This window comes from Eumetopias jubatus, unplaced genomic scaffold (assembly GCF_037043125.1).
Source record: "Eumetopias jubatus isolate StellerSeaLion01/CBP00866 unplaced genomic scaffold, mEumJub1_p1.0 scaffold_16, whole genome shotgun sequence".
Lineage (NCBI taxonomy): Eukaryota > Metazoa > Chordata > Mammalia > Carnivora > Otariidae > Eumetopias > Eumetopias jubatus.
Genome location: NW_028274822.1, coordinates 77,513,935 through 77,527,013, shown reverse-complemented (window position 1 = coordinate 77,527,013; position 13,079 = coordinate 77,513,935). Strand labels below are relative to the sequence as shown.

The window sequence follows — 13,079 nt, the reverse complement described above, 5'->3', positions numbered from 1 at the left end:
ACCGGATGTAGATAGAAAACTACGTTTCCCAGAGGGCCTCAGTCTCACATCGCCACTATATATATAGTCCATCCGGGTTCTTCGAGATGCTGTTTGGCGACTCGTCGCCATTCCCGGAGCACCTCGGCCTCGGCCCAGAGGCGAGTGTCGGTCGCTGTGTCGGAGACACCTGTCCCCGACACCAAGACAACCAGCCCTCTCCGCTGCCCCGCGGCGGGAGAGCGTGTCCGGCCGGCCGGCGGGGCTCGCGCACCCTCCCTCGCCTCCCCTTCCCCCGCAGCCTCCGCCCCGCCAGGCCCGGCCCGGACCTCCGAGCCCCGGCCTCCTCCTTCTCTGTCACCACCGCCGCCGCCGCCGGGCTCCACAGCCCCGCCCGCCGCTTCTCTTTCCAGTTTGAGAAGCCGAAGAAGGAAACAGGGAAAAATGTCGCCATGAAGGCCGAGAACCGCTGCCGCCGCCGACCCCCGCCGGCCCCGAACGCCATGAGCCTGGGTCCCCGCCGCGCCCGCTCCGCTCCGACCGCCACCGCCGCCGAGGCCCCCGTTGATGCCGCAGAGCTCCCCCAGCGCCGCCGCCACCGCTTCCGACATGGACAAGAACAGCGGCTCCAGCAGCTCCTCCGCCTCTTCGGGCAGCAGCAAAGGGCAACAGCCGCCCCGCTCCGCGTCGGCGGGGCCGGCCGGCGAGTCTAAACCCAAGAGCGGTAAGGGCGGGCTCCCACGGGGGGTGGGCGGGAGGGTGGGGGCGACTGCTCCGGAGGCTGGGGAAGATCCTCGCTCTGGTGTCTGCTGGGTCACCCAGGGACAGCTCCTTTTTCAACTGTCGTTTCCTACTTTTCTCCCATTTTTCCGTGGCTCCCATTATTTAAAGATTAACACTTAATGAGCACTGTGCAGAGCGGTTTACGTGAATCCTTGCATTAACCTTGCATTAATACTCGAAACAGATTGGTGAAGTAGGTGCTATTCTTATCCCCATTTTGCGGATGAGGAAACTGAGGTTCAGAAAAGGTAAGGTCACCCAGCCAGTATGTGCCTCACGGCCTGCCTTAAGACCTGGTTTGTCTGACTCACCAGTCCAAGCTCCTAAACCACCAAGTTGTGCTACCCTTTAATGTTGAATTAGCATTGGGTAGTGTTCAAGTTTAAACAGGGGAGGGTGGGGCCCAAGGATTTTTCAAACTCAAATTTCATATTTAATAACCTGGTCCCAGATCCATCCCTCTGTTGAAGAGAACTCGTCCTCTAATGGCTTTGTTCACTGTGGAGTAGTGGTTAAAGAGCATGGGCTCTGATTCAGTCTTTTTAGATCTGCCAGACCTTGAGCCTTCGAATTTCCTTTTCTGTAAATGTGGAGGTAATAAGAATTAAATAAATTAACTTAGGAAGCAAATCAACTAAGAGCTTAAAAGAATACCTGACATCTATTATGCACCAAATACACGTCATGCCTATTTCCCTGTGGTAGGCTAGAGTCCTTTTACAGGGAAGATTTTGTCAGTTTTGTAGTCATGCGTCTCAGTATTATGACCATTATGGTGATGATAGCAATCATTTATTGAGGGCTTACCATATGCCAGGGAGTGGGCTAGGTTTATACTTCTGTTATGTGTACTCCAGTTATTAACCTATCCAGTAAGGTGGAATTGTACATTTCTAAAGAAGGAAAAAGCCGAGAGGCCAGGAGTTTAGGAGTTGGCAGAGTCTGGAATTGAATGTTCTCCTTCTTTCTTCAAAGTCCGTGTACAAATCTCTGCTATTTTGTGCTGTGATTATATTATCAGTAATAGGAAGATGTTTTCAGTGGAAGTGGAGATGTGTGGCAGACAGGTGAACATTTTTGAAATCCCCAAATGTGGAGGTCCAGTTTAAAACTTTTTGAGATTTAAAAATTATAAGGCTTAAAAACAAAAAGAAAAAAACAACTGTAAGGCTGACTTGTTCAGAATTAATCTGTTGGATATAGCAAACTTGTTTACCTGGAATGCTGAGTACTTCTAGAAATTGGTTATAGAATTCCAGGTGGAAGCCAGTTGTCTTGATAATAAATGAATGCTTTAAATATGTAAGCAGGGATTAGTGTGGACTTTTCTCGGGCAGTATTATGTAGATTAATTTGGGGGTTTTGCACAAGTGTAGCTTTATCACAGATTCCTCTAGAGATAGAGGGTAGTCAGCCTTCTTGGCCAGTGTTGGAACTGCTGGTTTAGTGTGGTCTGAATATTTTTCAGGGTAGTTGATAAATAACTACTTTTGGACTCTATTCCCAGATATAAAGTTAAAGATGGTGATTTTCTAGCTGTCTGAATTGTCAGCTGATTTTTTTGGGCTCTCCTTTAAGCCACTGACATAAAATAATGAGTCTCTTGCCATAAATGCCTTCAGTTTATTCTGTAATGAGGCACTAGTTAAAGTGTGGCAGTCCAAACAAAAAAACTGAGGTATTTTAAAACATTTTACTCATTTTGTCCCTGACTTTGAATATGTTTATTAGGACTAACTCTGATTACCCAAGAGGTTGATAGAGAATTCTGTTGTTTAACCAAGAAAATATTTGTCAGTGTTAATGTTTCAGATAGACTTGTATATAATACTTATTGTTGGGTTCATTCTGACTAAAGTGATTTTTTTAATGACAAATACTATAAAATGCTCTTAAAACACTTGTTCACCTTCTTAATTGAAAGCTTCTGAGAAAGTAAAAACTCCTGTAAAGGATTTTTTTGCTAAGTTTTAAGAAATACACAGTGTGCCCTCTGGTAGCATTAGGTTTTGTTTAGTATGTTAGAAAGCTTGTGCATGTTTGCCCTTGCCAGTGCCTACTTTCCTGGTTACTGGTATGTACCCTTAGCAAATAGGAAGGAAAGATTTGTAGCTAAATACAGAGTTGATAGCCATAATCCACTGCACGCGTTTAGGAACAGATCAAAGGCAGAACAGGTAGATATTAAAAATGGCTTAGGAAATGCTGGATATTGGCTAACTTTTAAGGTTGAACTGAAGGGTAACATATGCAACCTTAAGAACATTATAGCTAGCTAAGACCATGGCAGATATCATTTAGGACCTCTTATACAGTGATTTCTGGAGGATTGCTCTAACAAAATGGTAGGCTCAAATTCAGTGTAATTCCATGAGAGGTTTCTGTAGTATTTCAGAAGCTGACCCGACACTTCATGTACTCGATTCTGCTGGAAACTGTTGAAAGGACCTCTTGAGTTTCAAAATACTGAGTTGAAGAAAGAAAAGGGAGGGTAAGGTGAAAATACATAACTTGCCTTCTTTTGTCAAAGTAACAGGAACAAGGGTTGTTCAGATTTCAAATATTTAATTCCCCTTTCCTCTCCTTTCCCTACCTCATGTGAGAAAAAAAACCCTCTTCTGTGTTCTAAACTGCATGTCAGAAATGGTCCTTTGCTTTCTAGCTACATGTTTAATATACTTGAGTCTTTGTTCCTGCAGTTGGCTTAAGTTCACGCACGCAGGAAATAGGTGAATTTGGCTCCTGGGATTTACTTGATCTTTTCTGCCAGAGTGGCATACTGAAGTTTCTTTGCTTTGGCTAATTGCTTCAAACATTCACATAATACTCCGTTTCTTGGATATATTCCTACAGCTTTGTTCCAGTAGGGCTAAGATGTAATTCTAAGAACACTTAACAGTGAATAGCCCAGGAATATAGCCCAGAGGAGAAAGGTGGTTTAGGGATCGGGAAAAGTCATTTAGAAAAAGCAAAGAAAGTAAAAAGAGGCAAGAGAGGCTAAGCAGTTTATGGACAAAACAATGGACCCTGGCCCGGAACCAGGCTCTTGCCCCATTCCCCTGGGCGGGGAATGGTACTACCATGGAGGTTAAGGGAAGGTCAGGTATTTTGAAGCAGTTATTTTGAGGTTGGTGATATGAAGCACTATCCTGACACACTTCCTCTTATTCGGGTACCAGGAGCCAGGTTACTAGTGGTAATCTGCCTTGAAGAATGCTTCTGAGCTGTAAATGGACCTGGAGGTTTTGATGGCTTTGAAAATTGAGGTGACTTGAGCCTTTAATAAAAATCACTTAGAGAAGTTACAGGAATTTCCGGGCCTGTTGGCTGGAGTCCTTGGTTTATATGGTTTTGTTGGAAGTCTAGGGGGTGCTTTTGACAGGAATGATTTAGATATTAATAATAGTCTTCCAAATAGTAATGGCAACTTTGTGCCAACCACTGTGGTAGACATTTATAGAAGTTTTCTCTTAATCTTCAAGGCCCTAGGAGGAGGCATGGTAGAGGATAAGCCTCATATCATGGACAAGAAAACTAAGGCTTTAGAGGGGGGTGAGAGTGATTTGTTCAAGTGAATTCTTTTTTTTTTAGAGGGAGGGAGAGGCGTGAGGGCTTGGGGGAGGGGCAGAAGGAGAGAGAGAATCTTAAGCGGGCTCCTTGCCTGGGACCACTCGATCATGCCCCTGAGCTGAAATCGGGAGTTCAGTGCTTAACTGACTGAGCCACGCAGGTGCCCCTCAAGTGAATTCTTAAGAAGTACTAGGCAGGGGCGCCTGGGTGGCTTAGTCCGTTAAGTGTCTGCCTTGGGCTCTGGTCATGATCCCAGGGTCCTGAGCAGGGAGCCAGATTCTTCCTCTCCCTTTGCCACTCCCCCTGCTTGTGTTCTCTCTCTCTTTCTCTGTCAAATAAATATATGTGCTGCCGAGGCGAGCACTCTGTCAAATAAATAAAATCTTAAAAAAAAAAGTTCTAGGCAATATTTATAAATTGCCCTTTGTATAAATTCACTTAACAGGCAAGTACCTTGGCACGTGTCATTCTTGATACCATCGCTCTCTTCCTTTCGTTCAGAATTTCTAATTTCAGGGGCGCCTGGGTGGCTCAGTCGTTGGGTGTCTGCCTTCAGCTCGGGTCGTGATCCCAGGGTCCTGGGATTGAGCCCTGCATCGGGCTCCCTGCTCTGCGGGAAGCCTCCTCCTCCCTCTCCCCCTGCTTGTGTTCCTTCTCTCGCTGTGTCTCTGTCAAATAAATAAAATCTTAAAAAAAAAAAAAAAAAGAATTACTAATTTCAGCTGGATTCAGTTTGTTGTCAGTTGTTTCTATAGTAAGGTCCTATGTTGCCTCTCCGGAGGTGCTTGTCAACTACTCTGAGTGATGGGTAAGCAACTTGTTTGTGATTATAGCATGAATCAGCAGCAGAAACTTCCTGGCTGGTATTCTGACCTCTAGGTTGTGCCACCTGTTAGAACCAAAGCTAGAAATGTTGATGAAGCCAAATTATTTAACTGAAAAACTTATGGCCTTTAATTTAGAAATGGGGGGAAAGACTGAGATATGTTATTTGGTAGCAGACCTTTCTGTTAGGGAGATGTGGAAGAACTGAGACAATGGATTGTTTTCAAGTCTCTTGTTGGCACTGCGATCCTGAGTTCTGGATTTGAGCCATTTAACTAACGTAATGGTCTTGTCCATTTTGAAATGTGTCTTGACAGTAGTTCTCGGCAGTTGTTCTCAGCTCTGGCTTGTGCATCAGAATTTCCTGAGGCTCTTTTTTTAAAAATAGGGATGTGTGGAGCTCTTAGGGATTCTTTCTGTCTGGGTTGGGTCCTCGGACCCTGGCATCCAGTTTTAAAAGTCTGCAAGTGATTCTTCTGTGTAGCCAGGATTGAGAACCACCACTTGGAAATTTAAAACTTGCAGCAGAGAATATGTTTCTGCTAGGAACTTGACTTTTTTTTCTGCTTTCCAAAATCTGATGCAGATCATCTTCATTGCTATCTCCTTTCAGAGAAAGGAGGACAGATTCTACCCCCACGTTATTCACGTGTGTGTACTGGCAAGTTGTCTGCAAGACATCCCAAAAACAGTACTCTGAATTTTATCTCTGGGTCACAGGCCTGACTGTACCTTCAATCTTTAGCTGCCTGTTGCCTGGGTCTAGAGATAAGAGCCAGCCTCTCACTTTAGATATCTAACTTCATACCCGTAGGCAAGTGGAAGATAAGATGAAGGAGTTGATTTTCGTGACTAAAATAGTGGATCCATATGTGGTCAATTTTGTAACCTGTTTTAGAAATGAGCAGTTCCCTGTCCATCAGAAAGCAGTTCTGTAAATGTGATGAAACTGTTTCCTTCCTGTGTGGTAATAAGTGAAGAAATGAAAATAGAAGTTTCTTGTTCAAATATAGAATCTGGCTTTACCTAAATCTGTGCAAACTATTAGGTGCTTGTCTTGAAAGTATTAGGGTCAAATGCAGTATCATCCGAAATTGTCTTAGGTAATGAGGTGTGGGGAATCCATGTTTTCCGTGTATGCCTGTTTTCATAAGACCTCATTTGTTTTCATGGTAAAGTTAGCTTGCATTTTATCCCTCTGAATTTTCTACTTATTTGAAATCTTATCAACTCCATAGGTAAGAACATTTGTAAGAGATCTGAAGCTTCGCTTTCTGTTACCAGTGATGCTGTGTTGGACAATAACTGTGGCTGACTGAAGTAGTAGGTAAAAGTGTAGTTCTTAAGTTCTAGCTTCAGATTAAACTCTGGTCACTTCCCTACCTGGGATTTAAAGGTGACTGGTAGGGGTAAACCTAGCCTGGCAGAGTTTCTGTGACCCATCTGTTCTCTTTCTGCATTGCTCCCATCTCCCGTGACTGTTAGCTCGACTCCCAGGTTGTGGTTTGGTCAGGTTTGGAGAGGATGGCATTAACTCATTTATCCCATGGTGGTGACAAAGTAAGTGTGAAGTGGTTGCTTTCAAAATTCGGACTCTGAAAAAAACAAAAACAAAATTCGGACTCTGATTTTATCAGCTCATGTTTCCGTTTTTTCTTTGAGGATATGCTTCATCTTGGATTTATTTAGTCTGCTATAAAATAAGCTGGTCATCTTATCTAGAAATAATTTTTTCTAGGTACTTAATAGTTTTTAAAATTACTCAAAAGATAAAATTACCCAAATGATAAATATACAGAACTTTTTGTATACTTAAGTCAGAATCTTAGAGGGTGAGGCCTGAGCATAGGAATCTCTTAAAAGCTCATCTGGGTGATTTCCTTCAAACTGGCAGGATTGAGAACCACTCAATTAGGTAAAAGTGAAGCTGCATTTCCTGATGTTAACTGTCTTAACAGCCTGCTGCATTGCCTTTCCAGGCCTGTTTTTTTCTTTCTTTTTTTTTTGATTTTATTTATTTGAGAGAGAGAATTAGACAGAGCGTGAGAGGGGGGAGGGTCAGAGGGAGAAGATGCGGGACCCAGTCCCTGATCCCGGTACTCCAGGATCGTGACCTGAGCCGAAGGCTGTGGCTCAACCAACTGAGCCACCCAGGCGCCCCTTCTTTCTTTCTTTTTTTTTTTTTAATAAAGATTTTATTTATTTATTTGAGAGAGAGAATGAGATAGAGCATGAGAGGGGGGAGGGTCAGGGGGAGAAACAGACTCCCTGCTGAGCAGGGAACCCGATGCTGGACTCGATCCCGGGACTCCAGGATCATGACCCCAGCTGAAGGCAGTCGCCTAACCAACTGAGCCACCCAGGTGCCCTCTTTCTTTTTTTTTTTAAGATTTTATTTATTTGACAGAGCACACAAGCAGGGGGAGTGGCAGGCAGAGGGAGATAGAGAAGCAGGCACCTAATGTGGGACTCACCTCAGGACCCCGGGATCATGACCTGAGCCTAAGGCAGACTCTTAACCGGCTGAGCCACCCAGGCGCTCCTCCAGACCTGTTTCTATGAGTTATATTTATATATACACAAACACACACATACATGTGTCCCTAGAAAAAATTTTTTTAATTAAGTTTTTACTTTTAATTCCAGTATAGTTGACATACAGTGTTATATTAGTTTCAGGTGTACAATATCATGATTCAATAGTTGTATCCATTACTCAGTGCTCATCATGGTATAAGTGTACTCTTTAATCCCCTTCACCTATTTCACCCATCCCCCCCACCTCCCCTTTGGTGGTCATCAGTTTGTTTGCCTTAGTTAAGAGTCTGTTTCTTGGTGTGTGTGTGTATCTTTATTTTTCTATGAATTACATGTATTTCTATATATATATATTTTTAAAGATTTTATTTATTTATTTGACACAAAGAGAGAACACAAGCAGGGGGAGCAGCAAAGGGAGGGGGAGATGCGGGGCTTAATCCCCAGACTCTGGGATCATGACCTGAGCCAAAGGCAGCTGCTTAACCGACTGAGCCGCCCAGGTGCCCCTGAATTCTCTCTATATATATTTTTAATATTTTATTTATTTATTTGACAGAGATCTCTGAGAGCACAAGTGAGAGAGACAGAGTGAGCACAAGCAGGGGGAGTGGCAGGCTCCCCACAGAGAAGGGGGAGCCCAATGTGGGACTCGATCCCAGTACTCCAGGATCGTGACCTGAGCTGAAGGCAGTCGCTTAACCAACTGAGCCACCCAGGCGCCCCCTGAATTCTATATTTTTAACATAAACAGGATTAAGCTATTTTGCGGGGAGACACTTTGTAGTTTCTGAAGCTCATGGTGGAATCCTCTTGGCTTTGTAAGCCACCATCCCCTTAAGGTTTGAGCCTAAGCCTAATGGGTTTATTATTAAAAGTCCCCCAATTTCCATTCTTAAGTTTCTGCTTAAAGGAAAGCCATTAAATTAGTATGCAGGCTTGATTTGGTCAGATTTCCATGTTGAAATAAGACAACACGAAGTGAATATAGACAAATCTAAGACAGGATGGAAATCTTTTTTAAAATAAATTTTATTCTGGGGACACCTGGGTGACTCAGTTGGTTAAGCGTCTGCCTTCAGCCTAGGTCATGATCCCCAGGGTGCTGGGACAGAGTCCCACATCAGGGTCCCTGCTCAGTGGGGAGTCTTCTCCCTCTCCCTCTGCCCCTCCCCTCTGCTTTCTCTCTCTCTTTCTCTCTCATGCTCTCTCTCTCAAATAAAACCTTTAAAAAAGTAAGTTTTATTCTGAGATTAAAAAAAAAAAAGACAACATGGAATGAGCGAAGGGACAAGAAAGATAAACTAGTCTTTTTTTTGCCCAAAGACTAATTTGGGTACCTCTTTCACATTTAGTTATTTAGATGTATATGGTTCTCAGATAGGTTTCATTTTCCTTTTTTTTTTTTTTTTAAACCAGCAAACTTTGGCACATGTTAAATGTGTCTCGTCAGGATTATTTTTTCAATTTGGGACAAAATGTGCACTTCAGCCCCCAAGTAGAAAATATGGGGCAAAGAATACAAACAAGTGCCCTTTACACAAAATACAAATGGTCAGTAGATTGAAAGAGTATTTGTTGCTACTCGTCAGAGAAAATAAACTTTAAAACAAGAATTTTGACCCTTCAGTTTTAACAAAGTTTATTCAACTCTGCATTGTCAATAATGTAGTGACCTAAACTTTCTCTTTTACAGTGTTGTTAGAATATAAGTAAATAGGTATAATGGCTCTAGAAAGCAACTTGAGAATGCATAAAAGGTTTTTTTGTAAAGATTTTATTTATTTGATAGAGACACAGCGAGAGAGGGAACCCAAGCGGGGAGTGGGAGAGGGAGAAGCAGGCTTCCTGTGGAGCAGGGAGCCCGATGTGGGGCTTGATCCCAGGACACTGGGATCATGACCTGAGCCGAAGGCAGATGCCCAATGACAGCCACCCAGGCGCCCCTGCATAAAAGGTTTTAATGATCATACTTAATCTGCTGATTTTGTTTTGAGAATTTTTTTTTTTACTATTTTATTTGACAGAGCCTGAGAGAACATGAGCAGGGGGAGTGGCAAAGGGAGAGGGAGAAGCAGACTCACTCCCCTCTGAGCAGGGAGCCTGATGTGAGGCTCCATCTGGGGCTCCACGGGGCTCGACCCCAGGGCCCTGGGATCATGACCTGAACCGAAGGAAGACGCTTAACCCTCTGAGCCACACAGGCATCCCTCATTCTGAGAATTTGACATAATCATACACACAGTCCTCTATAAAAGCGGCTCCCAATGCTAACTAGCAAAAAATTAGAAACCACCTAAATATATAGCAGTAGGAGATCGGTTATATTCTTTTATAAGCATATGGTAGACAATGCAGCCATGAATCATGCTTTGAAGACTAGAGATGCATGAAAATGCTCATGGAGTAATAGAAGACAGTATATTTTGTCTGTCATTTTGTGGAAGATGTGGCAAGTGTATAAAATGGGCAGTGAAAGGAAATTATGCACTGTAACTTGGTATATGGATAGTGGCAAATTTCAATTCTTCCAGATTTCAAAATTGAACGTATATTCTTACAACTGGAGAAAAGAAAGCAAAGAATATATTAAAAAAAATTTTTTTTCAGATTTTATTTTAGAGAGAGGTAGAGAGTGTGAGCAGGGGGAGGGGCAAAGGGAGAGAGAATCTCAAGCAGACTCTACTGAGAGTGGAGCCCGGTGAAGGGCTCAATCTCACAGCCCTGAGATCATGACCTGAGCTGAAACCAAGAGTTGGTTGCTTAACTGACTGAGCCACCCAGGCGTTCCAAGAAATATTTTTTAAAAGGATATGACTCATGCTGATTTAATATGTTTTTAGAACTCAACTTCTTTTGTTTTGTCAATTTAATGGCTTCTCAGTTTGAGGCCTAGTGTATATGTAAATATTGTTTTGCTTTTATGCCTCTTGAGTGTACCTGCCAGGGCCTAGACCAAACCTGTGCACTATAGAATCTAGCTATATTGTAGTAATTTAAGGAGAATAATGTCTTCTATCCTGCTTCCAGATAAAATACTTTTCCCTAATACAGATAGGCTGTTCTCTTTTTCTTTTTTTTTTTTAATTAAAAAAAATTTCTTTTGGGGCGCCTGGGTGGCTCAGTTGTTGAGCGTCTGCCTTCGGCTCAGGTCATGATCCCAGGGTTCCTGGGATCGAGCCCCACATCGGGCTCCCTGCTCAGTGGGAAGCCTGCTTCTCCCTCTCCCACTTCCCCTGCTTGTGTTCCCTCTCTCGCTATGTCTCTCTCTGTCCAAAAAAAAATACGTATATATATATATAAAATATACCAAAAAAAAAAATATATATATATATATATAAATTTTTTCTGAAGTAGGGTCCATGCCCAACGTGGGGCTCCGGAACTTAGGACCCTGAGGTCAAGAGTTGCATGCTGTGTGGACTGAGCCAGCCAGGTGCTCCAGGCTGTTACCTTTTCTATCATTTCATCTAAATGGACCTTAGTAAGAGCAGTGGTTAAACCCTGTAAAAAAGGGAGACATTGATCTAAGAATCTATGTACTTTCATCTGCATTTGTATCCCTCCTGAAGGAGGGACCCTTTAGGCTTTGTGATGTAAAAAGCAGAAGAGGGACACCTGGGTGGGTCAGTTGGTTGAGCGTCTGCCTTTGGCTCAGATCTTGATCTGGGGTCCTGGGATGGACTCCTGCATTGGGCTCCCTGCTTAGTGGGGTGTCTGCTTCTCCCTCTCCCTCTGCTCGTGCTTGCTTGCGCGCTTTCTCTCTCTCAAATAAATAAAATCTTTAAAAAAAATAAAAATAAAAAGCAGAAGCAAAAACCACCTTACTATGAGATGTCTTGTCCAAAGTTCTTGTCCAAACCCAGATTTCTTAGAGGTTGTGGAAGGGCCTATTTACCTTTGTTTTTATTTTTAAAGATTTTATTTTCTTAAAACCCTGAGATCGAGAGTCGCAGGCTCTTCTGACTGAGCCAGCCAGGCACCCCTGTTGTTTATTTTTAAAAGATTTTACTTTTTTAGGTAGTGTCTACCTGATGGGGATGCTTGAACCTACAGCCCCAAGATCAAGCATTGCATGCTCTTCCAACTGATCGGCCAGGAGCCCTGTGTATCATTTCTTAACTAATTCTTCACATTTCTCGCTTTCAGATGGAAAGAACTCAAGTGGATCCAAGCGTTTTAATCGCAAACGTGAACCTTCCTATCCCAAAAATGAAAATTTTAGCAACCAGTCCCGTCGCTCCAGTTCACAGAAAAGCAAAACTTTTAACAAGATGCCTCCACAGAGGGGCGGCGGCAGCAGCAAAATCTTTAGCTCTTCTTTTAATGGTGGAAGACGAGATGAGGTATGGAATTTCAGAATGGTCTTTCTAGAATAAGAAGCAAGAGCTCTGATCCCCCCGCCCCCGGTTTATCATTAGTTGGGGAGGAGGGGAGAAACAGCTGGAAGAGTAAATAACCAAAGCAGTCTTGAATAGGTGAGAATTTAACTAGGTTTGGAACTTTGCCTTTCTTCCCTTGAAAGTTTTGAAAATTTCCTTGGAGGAGGAAGACATCATAATCCTGGATTGTGAGAAATTATAGCAGACTTGGGGTGCCTTACTTTGTATAGTCCTTCTGTCATCACTCCTGAATTAGAGGTACCTCTTGAATATTTAGGTAATAAAGTGACTTCAACTAATTAATGACATTTGCCCTATAGTATCTAGCAGAATGCAAGATGCTATATCCTTAGTCCCAGGTACTCTGATTTTAGGAGTTTCTTAGGTATCCTTTTATAAGTCTGTAGAGACTTTTGTATAAGGGAGTTAATTGTAGCATTGTTGGTAGTTGCAAAATCTAGGAAACAACCTAAATTAGCAAGGGGCTGGTTAAATTATCTTCCTGTTTGAATGTTCCATACTTTGTAACCATTATAGAATAAGACAGATTTAATGTACTTATGGAAGAATTCTTTCATTCACCAAAAATTTAGTTCTCCTTTACTGTGTAACAAATAACCATTCAGTTTGGAATACAGTAGTGAGTGGAATATTGTCCCTCAGGAGCTTATATTCTAGTTTAGGGAGACAATAAATGATTACACAGTTGACCTTTGAACAACACAGGTTTGAACTGCATGGGTCCACTTATGTGGATTTTTATTTATTTTTTTAATAAATACAGTACTGTAAATGTGTTTTGACTTTTTTTTTTAAGATTTCATTTATTGAGAGAGTGTGTGAGCAGGGGGAGGGAAAGAGGGAGAGAGAGAATCTTATGCAGACTCCATGCTGAGCATGGAGCCTGACATGGGGCTTGATCTCACGACCCTGGGATCATGACCTGAGCTGAAATCAAGAGTCAGACGCTTAACCAACCAAGCCACCCAGGTGTCCCTGATT

General features: G+C 42.8%; 1 protein-coding gene across 3 annotated transcripts in view; it reads left to right on the top strand.

Annotated features, from left to right (window-relative positions):
* Positions 1–460: 460 nt before the first annotated feature.
* RNF10 (ring finger protein 10) overlaps positions 461–13,079 on the top strand; it is a 37,668-nt gene continuing 25,049 nt past the window's right edge. For all 3 annotated transcript variants that reach the window (XM_028116710.2, XM_028116708.2, XM_028116707.2), the window contains exons 1-2: positions 461–703; positions 11,845–12,041. In XM_028116710.2, the coding sequence (XP_027972511.1) occupies positions 547–703; positions 11,845–12,041 (354 nt within the window). In that variant the 5' untranslated portion in view covers positions 461–546. The remainder of the gene's footprint in view (positions 704–11,844; positions 12,042–13,079) is intronic.